Source organism: Puccinia triticina, chromosome 17A (assembly GCF_026914185.1).
Source record: "Puccinia triticina chromosome 17A, complete sequence".
Taxonomy (NCBI): domain Eukaryota; kingdom Fungi; phylum Basidiomycota; class Pucciniomycetes; order Pucciniales; family Pucciniaceae; genus Puccinia; species Puccinia triticina.
This window is the reverse complement of record NC_070574.1, coordinates 3,214,617-3,236,285: the sequence shown is the minus strand read 5'-3', so window position 1 is coordinate 3,236,285 and position 21,669 is coordinate 3,214,617. Positions and strand designations below refer to the sequence as shown.

At 47.7% G+C, this 21,669-nt stretch overlaps 4 protein-coding genes across 4 annotated transcripts; 2 read left to right on the top strand and 2 right to left on the bottom strand.

Annotated features, from left to right (window-relative positions):
• Window positions 1-1,277: 1,277 nt before the first annotated feature.
• PtA15_17A290 (uncharacterized protein) lies at window positions 1,278-2,152 on the bottom strand (the record flags this gene model as incomplete). The annotated part of the gene is made up of 2 exons (XM_053164391.1): window positions 1,278-1,723; window positions 1,795-2,152. 2 exons carry the CDS (start codon window positions 2,150-2,152, stop codon window positions 1,278-1,280), a joined length of 804 nt encoding a protein of 267 aa, XP_053028363.1.
• Window positions 2,153-5,969: 3,817 nt separating this feature from the next.
• On the top strand, window positions 5,970-6,365 carry PtA15_17A289 (uncharacterized protein; the record flags this gene model as incomplete). The annotated part of the gene is made up of 1 exon (XM_053164389.1): window positions 5,970-6,365. The coding sequence occupies one exon, from the start codon at window positions 5,970-5,972 to the stop codon at window positions 6,363-6,365; it is 396 nt and encodes a 131-aa protein (XP_053028362.1).
• A 1,979-nt stretch (window positions 6,366-8,344) lies between these two features.
• Window positions 8,345-8,980, top strand: PtA15_17A288 (uncharacterized protein; the record flags this gene model as incomplete). The annotated part of the gene is made up of 1 exon (XM_053164388.1): window positions 8,345-8,980. One exon carries the CDS (start codon window positions 8,345-8,347, stop codon window positions 8,978-8,980), a length of 636 nt encoding a protein of 211 aa, XP_053028361.1.
• Window positions 8,981-20,074: 11,094 nt separating this feature from the next.
• Window positions 20,075-21,250, bottom strand: PtA15_17A287 (uncharacterized protein; the record flags this gene model as incomplete). The annotated part of the gene is made up of 1 exon (XM_053164387.1): window positions 20,075-21,250. One exon carries the CDS (start codon window positions 21,248-21,250, stop codon window positions 20,075-20,077), a length of 1,176 nt encoding a protein of 391 aa, XP_053028360.1.
• Window positions 21,251-21,669: the final 419 nt, after the last annotated feature.

Genomic DNA, 21,669 nt, shown 5'->3' with positions numbered 1-21,669 from the left:
GCGCGGGGTTATGTCAGCAGTGCGGCGGCGGCGGAGCTCAACGACGGAGCTGGACTCAACTTAAGCAGGCCAGCGCGGACTGGATAGTATAGGCTGTGACCGGGGGAAGCCGTGGCAGCCAAAGCGGGCTACGTCAGCGGGCGTAGCTGGGGCGGAGGCGGCGTGTGGGATCCCGGCATTGAAGGCTAGACAGGGTCGAGGAAGCTAAGGCGAGAGGAGTCCGACGATGGGCGATGACGTGCGGTGATGTAGACAGAAGATCCGTGTGAGAGCGGAATGGGCGGATGACGTGCGTGGTTGTGGGAGCGGGGCTTGGCGGATGGCGTGCGTGAGAGGCGGGCGGAGGAGGATGTTTTTCTCTTTTTGTACGGAGATGGGGGGGAGAGTTTTTCCCCATCAATCCATCAATCAATCTGGGATTGTTATTATTACTTGGTTACGGATTCTTTACGGAGGAATATTATTTTTTACTTATGGCGCAGTTGTTTTGTGTGTACTTTATGGCGGATTTTACGGTGGATTGCAGCTTTTCTACGTATCTTTGAGGTTATTTATATGTTACTTGACTCATTCTCTTGGATCATGATGCCCCTACACGTACTTGCGGAGCAGAGCGGAGTTTCCCAGATCACCCGACTTTACCCGGGAATCATCTTGGAGCAGCGGAGGTCCTGACAATTCTGCGCAGTGACCTCTTTTTTTCCCCACAAGTGGGGGTCTGGCCGGTTTGTCGTCTCGTTTGGCGGAAATCGGCTCTTGGCTTTGCGGTTGGGCCGCCGGGGTCGGCGGTTTCAAGTCTGGGGTGGGGGTATGGCGTTTCTATGATCACGGACTTTTGTTGCTTTTTTTTTTTTTTTGATACATTGCGGAGGTTGGTTTTGCGTTGACGGAGGCGTTGCGGAGCTTGACGGAAGGCGGTGCAGGGTTCTTTTCGTCGGACACTGGGTGGCGTGGTATTCTCTTCATTGGATATTGGCTGGGCTTTTGGTAGCTATTGCGGCAGCGTTGAGGGCGGTGTTTGTTACGGATTCTATTTATTCATGCTTTACGGATTTATGGCGCTGGTGTCGGGTGGTGACGGACCGGGCGCATTATGGATGATTCACTTACGGTCATTTACGGCGAAGCATTGTTTCTTTTTTTTTGGAGATCACTCACGAGGCGCGGGACTTAAGCGGAGCGAATGTTCTTTACGTGTTTATTACAGCGGGACTGTTTTTAGCTATATACAAGACAAGATATGGACAAATGATAAGAAAGGAACGGCGGGTCTGTTACTACAAACTAGTACCGTGGCAGGCGTGATCTTGAGGAGCGTCGTTGGCGGGATCTAGTGGTTGAATGGGGAGAACATCGATGGCGCGTGTGCGGAAAACTTGATCTGAGCGGAGGATACCGGTGAAGTAGCGAACACGGTCCGGCGGCGGAAGATTGGAGCGAGTAAGCAGAAACTCAATGTGTTGATGGAGTTCTTCAATGCGCTCGGCAACAACACGCTCTTCGTAGGCCCTGAGGAAGTTGGGGTCGGCGGCGAGGCGCAGATTGTTAGACAGAGGCGGAGATGGGGACTCTGGCGGAGCGGTGTTGCGGGTGTTTGCGGAACAAGGTGGCTCAGTGGCGTCTTGAGGAGCGGAGTCAGGATCGTGGACGTTGGTCCCTTCTGGTGAATTTGCGGGTGTAGAGGACCGTTTGGCAGCCGGTGCGGTGTTGGGAGCGTGTTTGGCTTACAGCAAAAAGAGTTAGGAGACAACAATCAACGGCAAACGGAGCGGAAAGATAGACTAAGGCACTTACGTGGAACAGACGAGTGATTTTGATTCGGAGCCGAAGAATGGGGCGGAGAATCGTCTATTGAGATATGGCGCTTGCGACGAGGGATCGGAGATGGAGGAGTTTGGTGGTGCGGTGCTTGCGGCTGCGACTGATACGGTGCCTTTTGAGAAGGCGGAGTGTGAAGAGATGCCTCTTGATGAGGCGGATGGGCGGTTTTCTGGCGTTGTTCTTGAGCGCGAAGACCAGTGGCGAGGCGTTCTGCAAAGCGTTCATCAACTAGAGGCTTGCATAGGTTGTGATTCTGGCTCCAACAACACACGGAGTTGGCCCAGGCTGTGGGGGTAGCATAGTGGCTACGGACGGGCTGGGGTGTCAGCATGTTACGAGTGCAATTGGAAACTCAAGGAGATGATGATTGTCAACGAGGTGGTGTATGTGCGGAACGATGGGTTTGGCTGGATTTCTCTCAAGGAGGAGGGGTTCCGAGCTCGGGCGTAGACGGTTTTGATGGAGTCGAAATCAGAGGAGATGAGGGTGGAAGGTCCGTCTTTCGGGTTTTTGATGGACGGCTAGGCCCTTTGTTAGCGGCGGATTGTTTTCTTGGATTTTCTGGATCGGACGGAAGGAGAGAGCATTTCTTCTTCAGTTGGCAACAGAGGTTGCAGGCCTTGGTCGGATCTTGACAGATACAGGTAACTCCGCGGGTCCGACAGGCGTTGCATTTCATATTTCCTTTTCTTTTTCTTTTGTTGGGTTGTTGATCAACAGTTATGACGGGTTGGCTCACGGGTCGTGTACAGGCGATCGCGGGTGTTGGGCGTTGTTTATTTGACGTGTATGGGAGTCCTGGGGGCAGGACTCCAAGTCTGGGGTGGATGTGATGCTAAAACCGGGTCGGGGACCCGGATTTGTCCGCACGGGTTTGCGGAGATTGCGGGCTGCGGATTCCGCAAGGCTGGCGTGGAGCGGCACAGTGCGGAAAATGTTCATGAGGCGGAGCGCAGGGTTATGTCAGCAGTGCGGCGGCGGCGGAGCTGGACTCAACTTAAGCAGGCCAGCGCGGACTGGATAGTATAGGCTGTGACCGGGGGAAGCCGTGGCAGCCAAAGCGGGCTACGTCAGCGGGCGTAGCTGGGGCGGAGGCGGCGTGTGGGATCCCGGCATTGAAGGCTAGACAGGGGCGAGGAAGCTAAGGCGAGAGGAGTCCAACAATGGGCAATGACGTGCGGTGATGTAGACAGAAGATCCGTGTGAGAGCGGAATGGGCGGATGACGTGCGTGGTTGTGGGAGCGGGGCTTGGTGGATGGCATGCGTGAGAGGCGGGTGGAGGAGGATGGTTTTCTTTCTCACATGGTTTTCTCTTTTTGTACGGAGATGGGGGGGGGGGGGGGGGAGTTTTTCCCCCATCAATCCATCCATTTGATCTGTGATTGTTCTTATTATTACTTGGTTACGGATTCTTTACGGAGGGATATTATTTTTTACTTATGGCGGAGTTGTTTTGTGTGTACTTTATGGGGGATTTAACGGTGGATTACGACTTTTCTACGTATCTTTGAGGTTATTTATATGTTACTTGACTCATTCCTTTGGATCATGATTCCCCTACACGTACTTGCGGAGCGGAGCGGAGTTTCCCAGATCACCCGACTTTACCCGGGAATCATCTTGGAGCAGTGGAGGTCCTGAAAATTCTGCGCAGTGATCTCTTTTGTTCACCACACCGTTCATCAAGAGGCTTGACTATGTAGCCTTGAGTCCCCTTGATGATTGGTCTAACCGGTCATCAAGAAGTTTTATATCCTCTTGATGACCGGTCAGACTGGTCATCAAACAGCTTGAGTACACTTGATGATTGGTTTGTACTGGTCATTGAGAGGGTTGGGCCAGGCTTGACTATGTAGCGTTGAGTCCTCTCAATGACCGGTCTGACCGGTTATCAAGAGGTTGTATGTCCTCTCAATGAATGGTTAACCAGTCATCAAGAGGTTTTATGTCCTCTCAATGAATGGTTAACCGGTCATTGAGAGCTGTATGTCCTTCTTGGGGCAAAGTTGGAGCAATGCGGAGCTGGCTGGGGGAGGGATGCGCAGCCATAACTTCGTCAATAAGTGTTGCCAGATTTGGTGACCTTTATCGACAAAAGCCAAAATATTTGACGATAGCGGGGGACTTACCAACACCAATGTGGTGTTTCTGTCGCTAAATTTGGCTTAGCGTGGGGTTTAAGGCAACCAATGCGGATGCTCTGAGGCATGCAGGGCGGAGTCAAGGGGAAGTTGAGGCGAGCTTGCTGGTGGAGCATGTATAAGAGGGGGTGCTCTTGTGTGTTTGGATAATCCCCAGGGCATCCTCTGCCGCTGTAATTCCAGAGGACGGTGTGAGACTCCAAAAGCGGTTTGCACCTCTTATGGCTGAATTTAGAGAAGTATGTGTGGGGAAACCCCTGCCTCTCTGAAAGACAAAGACTGACAACACCCCCAGCTAGGCTGGAAGCAAGAAGACAGTGGTCTAGTGTAGTTGAATACTTTTCTCACAAGTGGCTCACAATGGACTGTGTATTCCAAGATATAAATCTAGTTTTTTATTATGTGGCAGAGAGTGTGAGGGTGACAATTTATTTGAATCTTGTGGGGGGGAATGATCTCCTTCTTTGGATAGGGGAAAAAGGAAGAGAGAGCCCCTCCTTATGTAGGAAAATGTGAGGCATTTTTGCTGGTGGTCTATGTACATGAGGGGTTTTGGCTGGTGTGCCTTTACAAATTCTGTGCAAATACAGATATGTACAGTGTGGCAGTGTATACATGAGCAAATTTAGCTGGTGATCTAGTTACAAGTGTGGCTTACACAGCCCTCTGGTTGCTATGGAGTCTTCTCAAGTGACCTGCACAGCTTTCTGTATTGCTGTGTAGTCTGCTTGAGTGACTTGCACAGACCCATGGTTACTATGCCGCTTTATTAATGTGGCTTGTGGTTGCTAGGTTGCTGTAATAAGTGGCTTGTGGTTGCTACACAGCCACATTTGAGGCTGGCTGGTTGCTACATAGCCGCATATATACACTCAGATGTATGTAAAAGGGTAGTATGTAATCTATATAAATGCAGTTGTGTACAACTGTGTATGTAAACTGAAGGGGGTGTGTATATCAAAAGAGGGTGTAATGTAAAACCACATATGTAAACCAGAATTTTTTTAATTTTTCCATCCAGAACAAAAGTGTCTACCACAAGGGATTGCCCTCACCACCTCCGCTGTTGCACTTGCACAGTCTGAGGGGCTAAAGAGTGGGCCCCCCACTGGTCTGCAGCCTTTGCTGCGGGCTGGGGGCCTTCACGGCCATCACTTATGACCCGTGCACTTGACACGAGCTGGGTGTTGTGCCTGTGGGCACAGCTTTGCTGATGTTGGAAGGCTGGTTGAGGTTTGCATGTGATCAATTTTGTTATTTTTGTATTATATCAGCTTATTTTTGTATGTATGTTTATTGGGAGGTGAATTTGTGGTCTTGTTTATAACCTTTTGTAAATTTGGGAAACCCTTGATTTTTTTTTTTTTTTGATTTTGTGTTTTTACAGGGGGAACCCTTGATCTTGATTTTTTTAATTGTGGCAAAACTGTGTCTTTAAAACTTGGATTTTTCATTATGGCTTTATACTTTCTTTCTCACCAAACCAATAACATAATCATATTGTATATATATACTCTACTATTGGTGTAATCTTGTTTCTCCCTTGGGGGAGTTTCCATCTCATTCTCGCCATATCCTGATATCTCAACTCTTCACCATCTAGATAGGCTAAACTTGCGGCCAGCAAATCAGGGGCAGCACTGTGTGAATCACTGAAAAAAGAACTGAAGGAGAAGAATTTGCTGGTTGGGAAGCTTTGGCATGAAGGTGAGTTGTTTGTTCCAATCAGATATGCCTATCCTACGCTCACATTGATGTGGATGTACCCGTTGGTCCCCTCCAGCGGTCATACTGAATGAGCATCTGACTAAGGCTCTTCGTCGATTGAGGACAGACAGTACAGAACACAGTGTTGACCGGTGAGCTCTGTTTTTTGATTGCTCCACTCTAGAAACTTGTTTGGATGGTCACCCTGACGCTGTATTTCCATCTATGACTGATTTGGGGTCACAAATGTGTTGATTTCATTCATTCTCACTCCAAGCGAAGACACAAAACGTTTCGAGATGCTTTCTTTACTGTCAAGCAACTTATCCTGGAACGAAGATCAACTTGAACAAGTCGGATTACAACACTCAAGTTCACGTCAGAATGCAGGGCTAAATTCTCCATTGGGGACCGGACGGGATACGTTGGGAGACAATGATCACACGATCACCAACCAATGGGTCTCATTCTTGCTCCGCGAAGCCAATGCGGCTAGTCCCACTACAACCCCCTCTCCAACCTATCCCTCAACTCACCATCCACCGTCAGTAACCCCTCGAGGTCTCCCATCTCCACCCGCAAATCACCTGACGGCGTCAAATTACCTTCATCGCCTGGATCCACTCTATCTACTCTATCCACTCCGACTCGACCAACTTCTGAATCTTCATAAGCATCATATCTTTTTGCAGTGATTCCTCATCCTTTTTAATTTATTTGCGCTTTTTTTGTCTCTTCTTGGTAGTCCATCGTCATATTTTTTCCCAAACGAGTTTCAGTTCTTCTTTTTTCTAGTGTACAGCTTCCTACCCTGTGCTCTTTTTTTTTGCTTACATCACATTTTTTATTTGTTTAGTCTCCTTATCCGAAGTTGATTCACATCAAAACACCATTGTCATTTGTTAGGTTTTTTACATTACAGCTACAGACACGAAATTTAATTTTGATATAAATCCAGCAATTGTAATCTCATCCCCTGCTTGATTCTCCGGGGTAATGTACGTCTAACACCTAATATGGATACAGTTATCTTACCTTCGGCCGTGACTTTCAAGAGGTGGACACGTCACCCGCTTTTGTATGAAACAAATGTTTCATTGACGCGTTGTGACATTGGCTAACTACAGCGTGACTGGTGGTCTACCGTACTCTGGGTCAGTAAACTACTAGAAACTACACCGAGGTGTGTGTGTGAATCAGCACCTCAGACAAGATTGAGACCTTGAGTAAAACCAAACATGTGATGGGCTAACGGGTTTATCCTAACCTATCCAAACCAATGGATCTTGGGGGAGGGAAACTTGAATGGCGAGTGACATGCTTATCAACACACGTCTCACCAAGGATTGCAGTGTCAATTTTCTTGTGATCAAGCGGCGCGCAATATTAAGGATACATACATAAGCTGCTTCAGGGTTACATTTGGATAACATACATGTTGCTACGTACAAAACGATGTGCCTGGGATGATGTGCAGACAAGTCATGCCTTCCTATTTTTTGCACATGAGAACTTAAGCTGCCTGGCTCTTCCGCTCCCCCCATTCATACTCATCTTCCCCGCTTGTAACTTTGCGACAACTACGATCAAGAAGTTAGGCCGGAAAGATAGATCATATTTTTAGAGATTTTTTTGAAGTTACTACTATTTGTGGGTTTTTTCAAGGCTCCATCAATGTTAGCTTTGCCTGTTGGTGGCAACATTTGGGGCACTCTTAATGAGGGAATATCTTGTCCCTTGGGTTCCCCAATTACCACCCTCTTGAGAAAGAGGAGCATGTCCTGCAATTTGGACAAAATAGTTCACACAGCAAGCAGTGGGGATGGTATGTAATTGGGAAATCTTACCTATAACTGTCTCTTGCCAACCAGACTGACTTCTGCGCAATCAACCAAAAAAAATCATTCTCTATCTAATTCCAAAATGTTCTGATATTCATCATGAAGATATTCAAAACATGCCATTGAGACAGAGAAGAGTGAAAGACACAGAAGGAGAAATTACAAAATTTCATATAGGTACTAATGATGAACTAGGTAAGGTTCATGTGGATTTATGCTTTGTTTCTACTGGATAGCTGATTTTGATCTGATGGATTGTCATTTCAGCTCCAGGGTTACAAAGAGAGATGGGTAAGTGAAATTTGTCATCATGTACCAATCACATCACAGCACATGGTCAAATCATAAAACTCCAAAAATTGATTTTTCCACCCCCCCCCCCCCCCCAATTTTTTCTGCATAAACCCTTCACCTTGGCCACAAATCTTTTCTGGAATGACACAAAAACAGGTCAACACCCAGAAATTCAAACAGGAGCCAGGAGACCTTCTATGATGGTACCTCCAGTACAGCAGCGTGCTTTCAACAGGGATGCCAAAGACTACCATGGATCTGGGATGGATTTTGATCCTCTCAGGCAATCATTTCCACCCAAAAAACCACCCCAGGACAAATCAGGAGAAGCATCAAGCTCCCTCCCCCCACAAGCCCATGATCAAACAGTAAAAAGGAGATTCCGATATTCAGAAAAAGAACTTCCTCATCAGCCCTTAGGTCCATGCACTACCCACAAGTTAGTCAATTGCAAAATAATAGCTGAGAGGTTTGGTCAACTAATAAAACATTTCTTCTGCTGGTGTGATGAAAGGGCCATCAATGATTGTGTTGTTCGCATGGTCCAGGTTGGAAGACTGCAAAAAGATTGGCTGATAGAAAAAAAAGAAAAAGCAGCAGAAAAAGGATTAGATTGTTGCTTTTGTAAAAAACGTGAAAAGAAAAACAAGCCATACTACATTGACAACGGGCCAGACCGCAGAGGTCACTATGATTCTACTGGAGATGCATTAATCTACTACCAGATGGGCAGGATGGATGGTGAACGTGCAAATCAACCATCAGATCCCGCCCCACCTCCAGTTTTAACAAATCCACCATCTGGGGCTACCCCATCTTCAATTCCCTCAAGTGAACCACCTGAATCTTCTGCTGATCCAGGATGTTGTAGTGGAGTTTGTACTGAACCCTTAATTTCAACCAGTAGCTCGCCTGATCCAGATACATGTTTCCAATGCCTTCCTAGCGCTGATAAAGTTGCAGAAGGACTCACATCCACTCTCACCCAATGCTCGGAGGTCATGCCTTCGCCGGAAGCCATCTTGTCTTTATGTGTGGAATCCAAAGATTTCCTGGGGAAAATCATTTGGGAAGTATTAAATATTCCCTGGCAAATTATTAAAGACTCTGGAGAATGTGCTTGTGGATGCTGTTGCGGTTTGATAGAGTGTTGTTTAAATATAGATTGTGAATAGTTGGATGCACAGCTATTCCTCACACAATCTGCTCTAGGTTGCTTTTGAATTTATATGAAGAATCTCAATCACATATCACCAGACCCAACACAATGGTAATTCATAAACATTGCCTTTTTAGATAAAAATGGTCCCCTTTGTACCTAAAAAGGAAGTGTGTCCACATTGCCTTTTTTGGGGGTTGGGTGATAATAGTTGAACTAGAGGCCAAGGCGGCTTTGCCGCTGAAAATCCAATGCATAATTCTTTGGCTAATTCAACCTGTTGGAATTTCACGGCTCTCTCCTTTCTCTCCCCTTTTCAATGCCTGTCACTCTTTCCTCTCCTTTCAGATGCATATGCATCTTCACCTTCTGTCCCACAGCTTGTCCCCATTCCCCAATAGCTTATATATCCCGGATAGATTAGAAATTAAGATTATCAGCTCTCTGCGCGCTGTTTCCTGAGACCCAGTGAGTCTCCTGTAGTGAGAAGCTTTTTTCCTTCTCATAGCTAGCAGTTTAGACCCTCTTTCTGGGTCTCTTGTCCATCTTCCTGCCCCCGAGCCTTTTTCCTCGGGCGCTCTTTCCTCCTCCCTCCAATATGGAGGCCACAGCTTCAGCACAGCCCCAGGACAGTAAAAAAAAGGCAACAAACTGTTCTGGGCTGCCTGAAGGCAATAAACTGGTCTGGGCTGCCTGAAAAATCTACAATTGGCACTCAGGTCCTTATTTTGTAATTGAGTCCATGGGCTCAAAACACAACCTGACCAATTTTTTGTCTGTTTCATACCAAGGGCAGTCCACAAGCCCGTTTATTTCCATCTCAGGGTGCGCAAAGTACATGTCTTTTAGCATAAAATAAACACAAGACAACAACACAAAGGAAGAGGAATTTGTTAATTTATTTCTTGGTTCAGAGCGTGGCAAGAAGCCAAAAGGGGTAAGTAGAGTGGTTTGGATTGGTGAGATATCGGAGAGGCAATACCTTCCTTGGTCTTGATATTGACTGAGAAATTACAAGGATCAACCTTCTTTCAACACCAACAGTGAGAATCTGCAACCACTGGGGTTTTATTGCAGTTTTACACAAAAGATATCAGAGATATCATGGGTGACTTCAACATAGCCTAAGAGCACTCAATCCCTTGGCGTGGACCACATGCTCAGGGATACGTTTGCAATGGAAGTGTTGGAGGAGATTGATGTGGTTATTGTAGAGACTGTAAAATGAAGATGTGTCTGGTGAGAGTCGAACTCACGACCTCAGCTATGCTGAGACACATACTAGAGTGCTGCCTTTACCAACTAGGCTACAGACGCTTGTGGCTGCCAGCTGGGTGGTTGGTTGGTAGTGGTCATGGGTCAATCCGACAGCCCTCCATACTGTGGTGATACATCATGGTAGCAGACTAACAGACAACTCAACACCCCCCCTTGCTACATGATGGGAAGTGGGGATTGACCCCAAGAGAGAGTGGGAATGAGACCCAGGAAAGATGATCAGCGTAGGGATTGAACCCGTGATCTAGATGTAGGCTTATAGGGGTTTTGCGTGGTCTTACAAGTAAGCATTCACAAATTCATCAAGTCTCTATTGTAAGCGAGTAGCGCTCAGGTAGCTCTGGGCTCATAACCTGTAGAGACTGTAAAATGAAGATGTGTCTGGTGAAAGTCGAACTCACGACCTCAGCTATGCTGAGACACATACTAGAGTGCTGCCTTTACCAACTAGACTACAGACGCTTGTGGCTGCCAGCTGGGTGGTTGGTTGGTAGTGCTCATGGGTCAATCCGACAGCCCTCCATACTGTGGTGATACATCATGGTAGCAGACTAACAGACAACTCAACAGTTATAATCTTGGAGTAACCTGCTGCTGCTGATTGGTGGGGTTGATCTGCAGCAGTGATTGTTGGTCCTTTGGCGGCTGGTTTGAGGCTGGGTGCATTTCCAGTAAGAGTGTGAGGATGGGAAGTGATGAGGATGGTGTTGCTGAGGCTGTGTTTGATTTTTTGCTGGGCAGCCGTTGCAAGTCAAGGTGTATTTTGCAGGCCCCAATGAGATATGTATTCCTGGAATATATCAAGGGTCAGGCTTTAGGCGCGCCAAAGAAATGCCGGATGCACACCAAAAAAGGCATGAACTCCGGACCACTCCAATATTTCTGGAGTGGAGGATTGTTCACTCCAAAACCAGCCCCCATTTGGAGTGCCCAACCCGGCACTCCAGGCTGGTATGGAGTGAACACCCTGCCACGCCAAAACCAGCCCCCCCCTTGATGGCCGGTCTGCGCCGGCCATTGAGGGCAGTATGTACACTTGATGACCAGCACCAACGGTGGGCCGATGTGTTACGTTATGATATTTAGGCCTAAACGCGTAACGCATCAACCGTTATTTTTAAGAAAATGGTGTTAATTTTATCAAGAAAAATATTGAATTTTTGATACTTTACGATAAATTACGATGCATTTTTGGCTGTATCTATGAAAAATGGCCAACATTTGCTGTTATTTAGGGTATTTTTGCATATTTTTGCACCCGTGGGTGTTATAGTTAACTTATTTTATACACTCGATAATCTTAACTTTCTGTATTGTAACTTATTTTTTGATACTTTACAATACTTTACAGTTACGTTTAACTGTAACGGCCCACCGTTGCCAGCACAGGCCGGTCATCGAGGGCAGTACACTCAATGACGGGCACAGGCCGGTCATCGAGGGCAGTACACTCAATGACGGGCACAGGCCGGTCATCGAGCGGACACACCCCTCTCAATGACCGGCAAGACCGGTCATCAAGAGACACACTCCTCTTGATGACCGGCATAGACCGGTCATTGAGAGGATTCATCCCTCTTGATGGGACACACCCCTCTCAATGACCGGTTTGTACCAGTCATCAAGGGGACACACCCCTCTTGATGACAGGCATAGACCGGTCATCGAGAGGATCCCGGTCATCTAGAGGACAGATCCCTCTTGATGACCGGGATAGACCGGTCATCAAGAGGATATATCCATCTCGATGACCGGTTTGTACTGGTCATCAAGAGGGGTGTGTCCTCTTGATGACTGGTACAAACCGGTCATCAAGAGGGATGGATCCTCTCAATGACCGGTTCAAACCAGTCATTGAGAGGGATGGATCCTCTCAATGACCAGTCTATGCCGGTCATCAAGAGGGGTGTGTCCTCTTGATGACTGGTACAAACCGGTCATCAAGAGGGATGGATCCTCTTGATGACTGGTCTATGCCGGTCATCAAGAGGGGTGTGTCCTCTTGATGACTGGTACAAACCGGTCATCGAGAGGGGTGTGTCCCATTGAGAGGGATGAATCCTCTCAATGACCGGTCTATGCCGGTCATCAAGAGGAGTGTGTCTCTTGATGACCGGTCTTGCTGGTCATTGAGAGGGGTGTGTCCGCTTGATGACCGGCCTGTGCCCGTCATCGAGTGTACTGCCCTCAATGACCGGCCTGTGCCCGTCATCAAGTGTACTGCCCTCGATGACCGGCCTGTGCCGGTCATTGAGTGTACATACTGCCCTCAATGGCCGGCACAGACCGGCCATCAAGGGGGGGCTGGTTTTGGCGTGGCAGGGTGTTCACTCCATACCAGCCTGGAGTGCCGGGTTGGGCACTCCAAATGGGGGCTGGTTTTGGAGTGAACAATCCTCCACTCCAAAAATCTTGGAGTGGTCCGGAGTTCACGCCTTTTTTGGCGTGCATCCGGCATCTTTTTGGCGTGCCTAAAGCCCAACCCTTTTGAGAATGGCTGTAATTAATATCCAAAAAAAAGCACCCGCTACCCCAATAGCCCACCCCGGGGACTTTTCACCTGCTAAGACTTAAGGAACGGACTTGGTGATTGAGGGAAGGATGTACTCCTCTCGATGGATGCCCTGTTCCAACCATCGAGAGGAGTACACTCCCCTTGGTGACCCGATTACTCCGGTCGTCAAGAGGAGTGAAAATTCCCCTTGATGACCGGAACGGACTCAGTCATCAAGGGAAGGATGTACTCCTCTCAATGACCGGCATGGACCCGGTCATCAAGAGGAGTACATACTATCCTTGATGACCCAATTGCTCCGGTCATTGAGAGGAGTGAACACTCCCCTCAATGACCAGAACAGACCCGGTCATTGAGGGAAGTATGTAATCCACTCAATGACCGGGACAGCGTGGCCATTGAGAGGAGTACATAATCCCCTTGATGACCGCTAATGATTGTCAGATGCACGCATGTGTGCTGGCCGGCCGGTCATTGGGGGAGTGTGCAACTCCGCTTGATGGCCTGTGCCGGCCATTGGCACGGCGGCTGGGGGATAGCCGGGCCCGGAGCTGCTGCCCCTTGGACTTTCTTTTCGAGGGGCTGGGTACCCGACCACTTAAGTTTGAGCAGGTACAAAGGCCCCGGGGTGGGCTATTGGGGTAGCGGGGTGCGTTTTTTTGGATTGATATTATGATTTTTTTTTGCATCACAAGGACACCTTCAAAAAATCCTATATTTTTTGGAGGGGGCAAGTAAGACCCCCTCTTTTGATCCATCAAAAAAAAAAAAATCCTGAAAAATCACCTCCTTCTTTTGGGGGAAGTCACTGTGCGCAAAGTATTTTTTGGCTTGCGCACACAGCGGGCTCAACGTTGGGGACGGTCAATTCTGTGCGCGAAGAGTTTCCCACTGCTGCGCGAGGTAGGTCCGTTTATCTATTGAAAATTTTATTATTTCAACTTTGAACACCTTAATTGAATCCAGCCAGAATTACATAAAAAGGGTATGTACACATGAAAGGAATGTGTACATATGAGAGGAATATGTATGCATGAAAGGGGAATGTGAGAAGTTGTATTAACACATAAAAAGGATATGTACACATGATGAAAGGGGTTGTATGCATGAAAGGAGTATGTATTCATGAAAGGGGTATGTGCAGTAAGGGGTATTTGCACATGAAAGGGATATGTAAACATCAAAGGGGTATGTAAACCTGAATGATGAAAGTGTTGAAAAGGATGTAAAAAACTCAAAGGGGACATGTAAACACTGAAGTGTCACAAAAGCATGATGGAAGGGGTATATACACATTGTGAAAGGGATACATGCACATGAAAGGGATACACGCACATGAAAGGGATACACGTACATGAAAGGGATACACGCACATGAAAGGGATACACGCACATAAAAGGGATACACGCACATGAAAGAGATACACGCACATCAAAAGGATACATGCACATCAAAGGGATACATGCACATGAAAGGGATATAACCCACACATGAAAGGGATACACGCGCATGAAAGGGGTGAATACATACAAAAGGGATATTTGCACAGTATCAACTCAGTATTTTGGAGCCTGTACTCAGTTTTTTTTACCTTAGACTCACTCTTGCATAAATTATGCAATGTGCATGGAAATTGAATCAACCAGTGCTTGATTCTTGCATGAGGCACAGCTTGCCTTGAGCTCTTGCATCTCAATTGCAAGCAGTTTCTAGAATTTTTCTTGCAGTGATAGGATGTTCTCTCTGGTCAAAGGGGTATGTATACCCCCCAACCGCAACAGTAGAAGAGGTATAAAGTACCTCTTCAACTGGAGGGAAACACCTAAATTGAAGAGGTATTTATACTTCTTTGACTGGCAGGAAACATCCCCATTCAAAAGGGTATGTATATCTTGTTTACCAGAGGTGTTTCCCTTTTGATCTGGCCGAGACCGAGACCTTGAACCACTTCTTGCTTGGTTGGATCATGTTGTACGCCTCCTTCCCTGGCTTTCAAAAGAACAGCTTGAACATGGTGGTGAAGTGGATGACCTGCAGCTACATGCAGGAAAAAAAAAACAAAAGATTAGCATCCAAATCCACCAGTCTGAAACAAATAGAATCCTCAACTTGCATTCATCAGAGCCGGTTGCAGGCCAATCTGGTGAATGCATCAGAGCTCACTGGCAGAAAAGTATCCCGGGGGTGGGTTTTGCCTACCCATAAGATCGATCCCAAATTGTGACATTTGTGTTGCTGAACCTTCACGGGTTGGGTTGGTGGGGGGATAGATTCTAGTCATGCCTACTTGCTGCTGTGTCCAAGATGATCATCAACAACGACATCATGGCCTTTGAGGGTTAAAATCACAAATCAATAATTGTTGAACAGCCTTGAACCTTGGGCAAAAATCCAGGAAAATCCTGCAGATCCGTCCAAGGATTCTTAAAACCACAATATATGTATACCTGCTCGCCAAGAGGAATCCCTCTCGGCGAACTGGTGTGTGTATACCTGCTCGCCAAGAGGGATTCCTCCCGGCGAACTGGTGTGTGAATACCTGCTTGCCAAGAGGCTGCTCGCCAAGAGGCTGCTCGCCGAGAGGCTTCTCGCCAAGAGGCTGCTCGCCGAGAGGCTTCTCGCCAAGAGGCTGCTCGCCGAGAGGCTGCTCGCCGAGAGGCTGCTCGCCGAGAGGCTGCTCGCCGAGAGGAATCCCTCTTGGCGAGCTGGTGTGTGCATACCAGTGTTCCCTCTTGGCAAGCATGTGTACAGCTAACGCGAATAAGCTTGCTTTTCCGTGTGGCTAAAAATCCAACCAACACGGTTTCACATTTCAGCCCCCTGCCCAGCTGGGGGCTGTATGACCTTCCGATTCTTCCTTTCTTCCGCATACTTCCTCACACCTCTCCCCCTCAGCCATGGCCCCCAATCCAGCCCACCCCCCTCCGATCGGACCCAACCACAAACCGGCAGCCCCCCCACCCAGCCCGCAAAAAATAAAAATAAAATCATCACCAGCCTCCCCAAAAAACCCGGCTCCGTCCCGCCCTAGGTTAGTCTGTCCCCTTGGTTGATCCTCTGTCACATTGTGATGACTTCTGAGTCCCATCTCAGAGTCATCCCCCCTGCTGGTCTCAATTCAACACACTGCAGACCGTCGGATCAGTATCATTGTCCGGAAAATTTTGGTTGACGTGAGTCCACTTGAAGGGCCAGCCCACCCCCCCTTTCACCCTTTGCGGCTTTTGCCCGACACTAAATTTGCTGCTATATTTCCAGGACATGCCTCCCAAAAAAAGGACCTCCACCTCAAACCAATCACCCAATGAATTATTCACTCTCACCCACCAGGTGGAACCGTTGCTGTCCCCAAACACCCCAGACGGACTGCAGGAGTCTTATCTTGAGCCATCTCTATGGTCAAATGACAATGCCGAGGAGTGTAAGCTCTTCTACAAAGGTACCCAAGACGACAACAGCAGCAACCTGACCCAAAGCAATGCAACCAACAGCCCTGCGCCCGTTGTCCCGCTCCCAGACGCCAAATTCCCCCATGGTGACACGGCACGTCCAACCGCCTCAGATCCCCCCCCCCCCCCGGCAGGGCCCCAACAGGCGGCCACCAGACCTGCCCCGGGTCCAAGAACAATCAAGATCATTCACCATGTGTTTATGCGCACGGCGCCTGGGCAATTGGCCCAAGTGAACCCAAGGAATCTGGCGGCCGCGGTCTCAAAAGAGTGGGAACAAGTGATCCCAAAAGGTGTGGCGGTCCTGATTACCAATATCCAGAACACCACATGGGAACGGTTCAAGGTTGACGCCATGGATGCCCTTGACAGGACCATCCCGCTCCTGGGCGCCCACCTGAAGAGCCTGGACTCGCAGGGCCTTCTGCAGTGGCAAGGTATCATCATGAAACACCCAGTTATATACAGTGCAAAGTCTGCCGCTATGATTGCAAACAACACCAAAATGCATGATTGTACCGTTGATTTCATCAAGTGACAAACCCCGCAGGTGGAGTTTAAAAACTATAAACTTGACATTGCAGTGGTACCATACAAAAACCATGAGGTCTGCCATGACCGAATGGATTCAGTTTAAACACGGAAACGGAAGAAAAAGAAAGAATGACTCACTGGGGCTAAGCAAGCTTGATTCTGCGGCTTCTTTGGGAGTTGGGAGGATGAGGTGAGTGGTCACGTGAGTCAGTCAGCAGGTGGGGAATAGTGAAAGGGAAAAACCACCGGTTGAGTTGTTGTTGGCCACCGGGAGCCAAATGCTGGAGGAGAAAAAAGTGGGCTGGGTGGGGGGGGCTGGTTTGTGGTTGGGTCCAATCTGAGGGGGGTGGGCTGGATTGGGGGCCATATCTGAGGGGGAGAGGTGTGAGGAATTATGTGGAAGAAAGGAAGAATTGGAAGGACATACAGCCCCCAGCTGGGCAGGGGGCTGAAATGTGAAACCGTGTTGGTTGGATTTTCAGCCACACGGAAAAGCAAGCTTTTTTGTGTTAGCTGTACATGCACCAGCTCTCCAAGAGGGATCTCTCTTGGCCAGCTGGTGGAGCCGCAGCCGGGGATATTACACAGGACAGGGGGGCGGGGACATCCACAGCGGGAAAAAGGTAGCATTATTGGCAGGTATCAAATGGCGGTACCCGGGTACCCGCCTAAAAATTGCACAAAAACGGACACCCATACCCGTACTTGGCACCCGTGGCGGCGGTACCCGCCACCCTGATGAGTACCCGCTGGCGGGTGCCGGGTACCGCCGCGCGGGTACCCATTTTCCATCTCTACCTTCAGTTGGTCTCTCATCAGCACCTCCGCCCCAGCTTCCCGGCTCACCTGCTGACACACTGCTGCTATCAGTCCCCGCATGTGGTCCGCCGCATTCCAGCTCTTGCCCTCTTCTCCAGTCCCTTGCCCAATCAAAACTCCGTAGTCCACAATTTGTGTGTGGGACTTTCTGTAAGCTTTTTCCGTCTTGATTTTCAGACATCATCCTCAGTGCTTATGTCACCAAATGCACACTGAACTCAGCCGCTTGTGCATTCCCACCAGTGCTATCACCAAGTGGACATTCTGTCAAGCTGCCAGATGTCAAATTGGTTGTGTGTGACAATGATATTCAAGATCAACAATTTGAAAGAAGATGCCAAGGGTTCCGTGACAATGTATAATACAGAGAAGTCATTTTTGCAGGATCCCATAATGACTTTTGCAAGATTATTCAAGACTTTTGCAATTGTGGGTGAGTACCTTGCCTTTACACTATAGTTTGAGGTGATGATCAGTTTTATTCAGCCTTCTTAAAGGTTATGTTTGAGGATTCATGGTCATGTCTACTAAGTCATTGGGTATGCTTGGCAAGAATGTGAGCAGAAGATAAATGAAGAATGAAAATTGTTGATGCTGTTGAGTGGCTCTATTGCATTCATAGTACTGGAGACACCATCAAGTTTTACTTTATCAATATCAAGCAACCCCAAGTTCCAACCTCAATTCTGTGCAAACAGGGAACATGAAGCTTGCATGGTGTTATCACCTTTCCTCATTACAGCCACAATTCTGGTGGAACTTGGGTGCAATCTGAGGCTATTGTTAACCATGTTTTTGAGGTGAGTTTCACAGGTTTTTTTGGACAAATCAAGTTTGGTATTTTTGGGAGCCTGGATGTGCCAGTGGTCATGGCAACTTTAGAGGAGAGTAGGCAAGAGGGCAGGCGCTGCGCGTGGTGGAGTTTAGTGGGAGATGTAAGGGTTTGTTCCCTGCAGTGGCGGAGCCGCTTTAAACTCTACTTTATAGCAAAAAGGTGAATTTTACTAGGGAAATTTGGAGCACTGCAAGAAAAACTCTAGAAATTGCTTGCAGTTGAGATGCAAGAGCTCAAGGCAAGCTGTGCTTTGTGCAAGAATCAAGCCCTGGTTGATTCCATGCACATTTTATAATTTATGCAAGAGTGATTCTAAGGTACAAAAAACTGAGTACAGGCTCCAAAATACAGAGTTGATACCTGTGCAAATTCCCCCTTCATGTGAAAATTCCCCTTTCATGTGCACATACCCCTTTCATGTGCACATACCTCTTTCATGTGCACATATCCCTTTTGTATGCATTCACCCCTTTCATAATGTGTACATACCCTTTTATGTGCACATAACCCTTTCTTGTATGTGTATCCCTTTCATGTGCATGTATCCCTTTCATGTACATGTATCCCTTTCAAAATGTGTACAATCTACCCCTTTCATCATGTGTTCATGACCCTTTCATGTTTACATGTCCCCTTTGAGTTTTTTACATCCCTTTCAGCATTCCGGTTTACATACCCCTTTGATGTTTGCATATCCCTGTCACGTGCAAATATCCCTTACTGCACATACCCCTTTCATGCAAACATCCCCTTTCATCATGTATACATATCCCTTTTATGTGTCAATAATCCTTCTCACATTCCCCTTTCATATGTTACCATATCCCTTTCATGTGTACATACCCTTTTTTATGTTATTCTGGCTGGATTCAATGGCACATGGAGTGTTTACTAAAAGCAAATAAAATGGTGCTCAGGGGGCTGCACATTTGCAAGGTTGAACATTTGCCTCAGCCTGCATGAGCACTACAGCATGTTCAGCATTGAGGTGCTGAACAAGGTACACACTTGAGGTGCACCAGCATGGAATTTGGGTGTTTGACTCCAGCTTGAGCTGAGGCTTGATTCAAGATTGCTGCATCTCAACTGCAAGCAGTTTCTAGAGTTTTTCTTGCAGTGGAGTAAGCAGTACACTGCACAAAATCTACCCTGTAAAAACCAATAAAAATGGCTACCTTGTTCAAATTGACACAAGGATTTGATCATATTGGCAACTCAATCCACATGTATCAGGTTGTATTGCTGACCCAATTGGATACAGATACAATGTATTGGAGCCCAAACCAATCCAATACCAATGTGTGTATTGTATTGGTTTCACTGTTGCTAACAGTCATGAACCTATCTTGGGAGAGTGAAACATCAATCCTAGTTTGGCATTTGCTTCTTGATCTTTTATGACAAGGATGGCCAAGCAGGCCCTTGATCTCAGGGGCAAAAGTGGGCGCCTTGAGGGACAGGTCCAACTTTTAGCCAGTAGACTATTCCATAGACAAGAGATACAGTCACGTAAGTTTATAGTTTTCAGGCTTCCGTCTCAGGACTGTTACTTACAATTTTGACACATTCCATAGGAGGAGGTAAAACTGTTTACATAAGGTACTTTGAGATTGGAAGAGACAACTTGAATTTCATGGCATACAATTTGAAATAGTACAAGGCCAGTAGCAATAATTCGGTTCAATCAATTGTTTGATTCAATTCATTCAAGACTTGGGAGACTCTTAAGCCCCACTCTTTGGCCTTCTGGGGGGCTTTGTCGATATCTTTGACGCGATGGACGAGCCTATCGAACCGATCAGGATGATAGGAGAGTAAAGCTGCCCTGATGATCTTCTTCCTCGCTGGAGCAGTTGAACGATCATCTGCTAGATGCCTGATGATCTTCTTCCTCGCTGGAGCAGTTGAACGATCATCTGCTAGATGGCCGACCAGAAATTCCCGGATCGAACTGATATTCAATCGCTCCACGGCTGAGATAGGGTCATCTGATTCACTCGGGGGATAGACGGGCCAGGGGATCTCCTCAAACTCGATCACCTGGCCCATCTCATCCTTCAGCTTCTGGCGTGATCCCGATTCCCCTTCGCCGGCGGTCTCAGCCTTCGATCCATCGGAGTTCAGTAGATAGTTCAGGAGCTCCCAACGACGTGTGTAAGCGTCTCTACAGCGTTGCTGGCTCTTAAGCTTCTGGTTCGCCTGTTTGAGTGACTCTCGTTCGGCGCGGAGTTTGGCATCGGCTCTCTGTTTCTTGCGGGCCTGCTGAGCTTCCTCGCGTGCCTTTCGTTTCTGCTCTTCTTGATCCTTGAGGTAGAGATAGTTTTTTTGATGTGATTGACTCCACATCCGTTTTCGGATGTATTCCTCGTATTCCGCTGGTTCTAATCGAGCAAGTTGGTGGCCGTTGAGGTCGGAATGAGCATGTGCCCGACTCTGATGGTCTTGCCAACGACGCGGAAGCGTAACCTCGTCCTCGAGGAGAGACTCGAGCCGAAGGTCTTCGTTGTCGGCATTCAAGGCGTCCCGGAGTTTGGTTTGGAAGTCACTGGAACTCATCGATGGCAGGGACAGGAGTTGATTAGCGATTCCGGAGGATGTGGTGGTCCATTGAATCACTAACTCGTCGGCCGCTTGACCAGGCTGTTGTCTGGATTTGCCCTTGTCGGCTTTCAAAGCGCGCGAGCCGGACGAAGAGCCTGAGGGAAATTCATCCATCACATTTCCGGGACCGTAGGGCTCGGGAGGGGGATCGATCGAAGGCGAGCGAGTTCGTTGTCGACGTTTGCGTGGCTTGTTGATCTGGCTAGACTGGTGATTATCATCCGTGTTCTTCATGCGTAACTTTCCGACCACCATTGTGCTTCTTGTGTTCAGGACGACCAAAAGAAACGACGTGGCAAAGGTGAACTGTGAACAAAATCAATTAAGAGTGCTTTAGTCAAGCATGCGCGCATTTACTTTTTTGAAAATATATCGAGAAGAAGTAGAGATGGTTCAGAAAGATATAAGGCCAACAGTTTCTCGTCAGCACTACGACGAAGACAACAGACCGATGATGAGCTCATCGGACTGCCGTTTCTCGATAGCTCAAAGAACAAGGATGACAAGTTGAAGGGTTTTCATCTTGGTGATTAAAAGGCAGAAAAAGAGAACTAGATCACGAACCAGATGAAGCTCCTTGCTGATGGTTGGTTCTGATTTTTGGGGCGGTTTGAGCTCATGGTGGAGTACGTGGTGTTAGAGAGCACTAGGGGTGTACCGGGGGTCGGGCCATT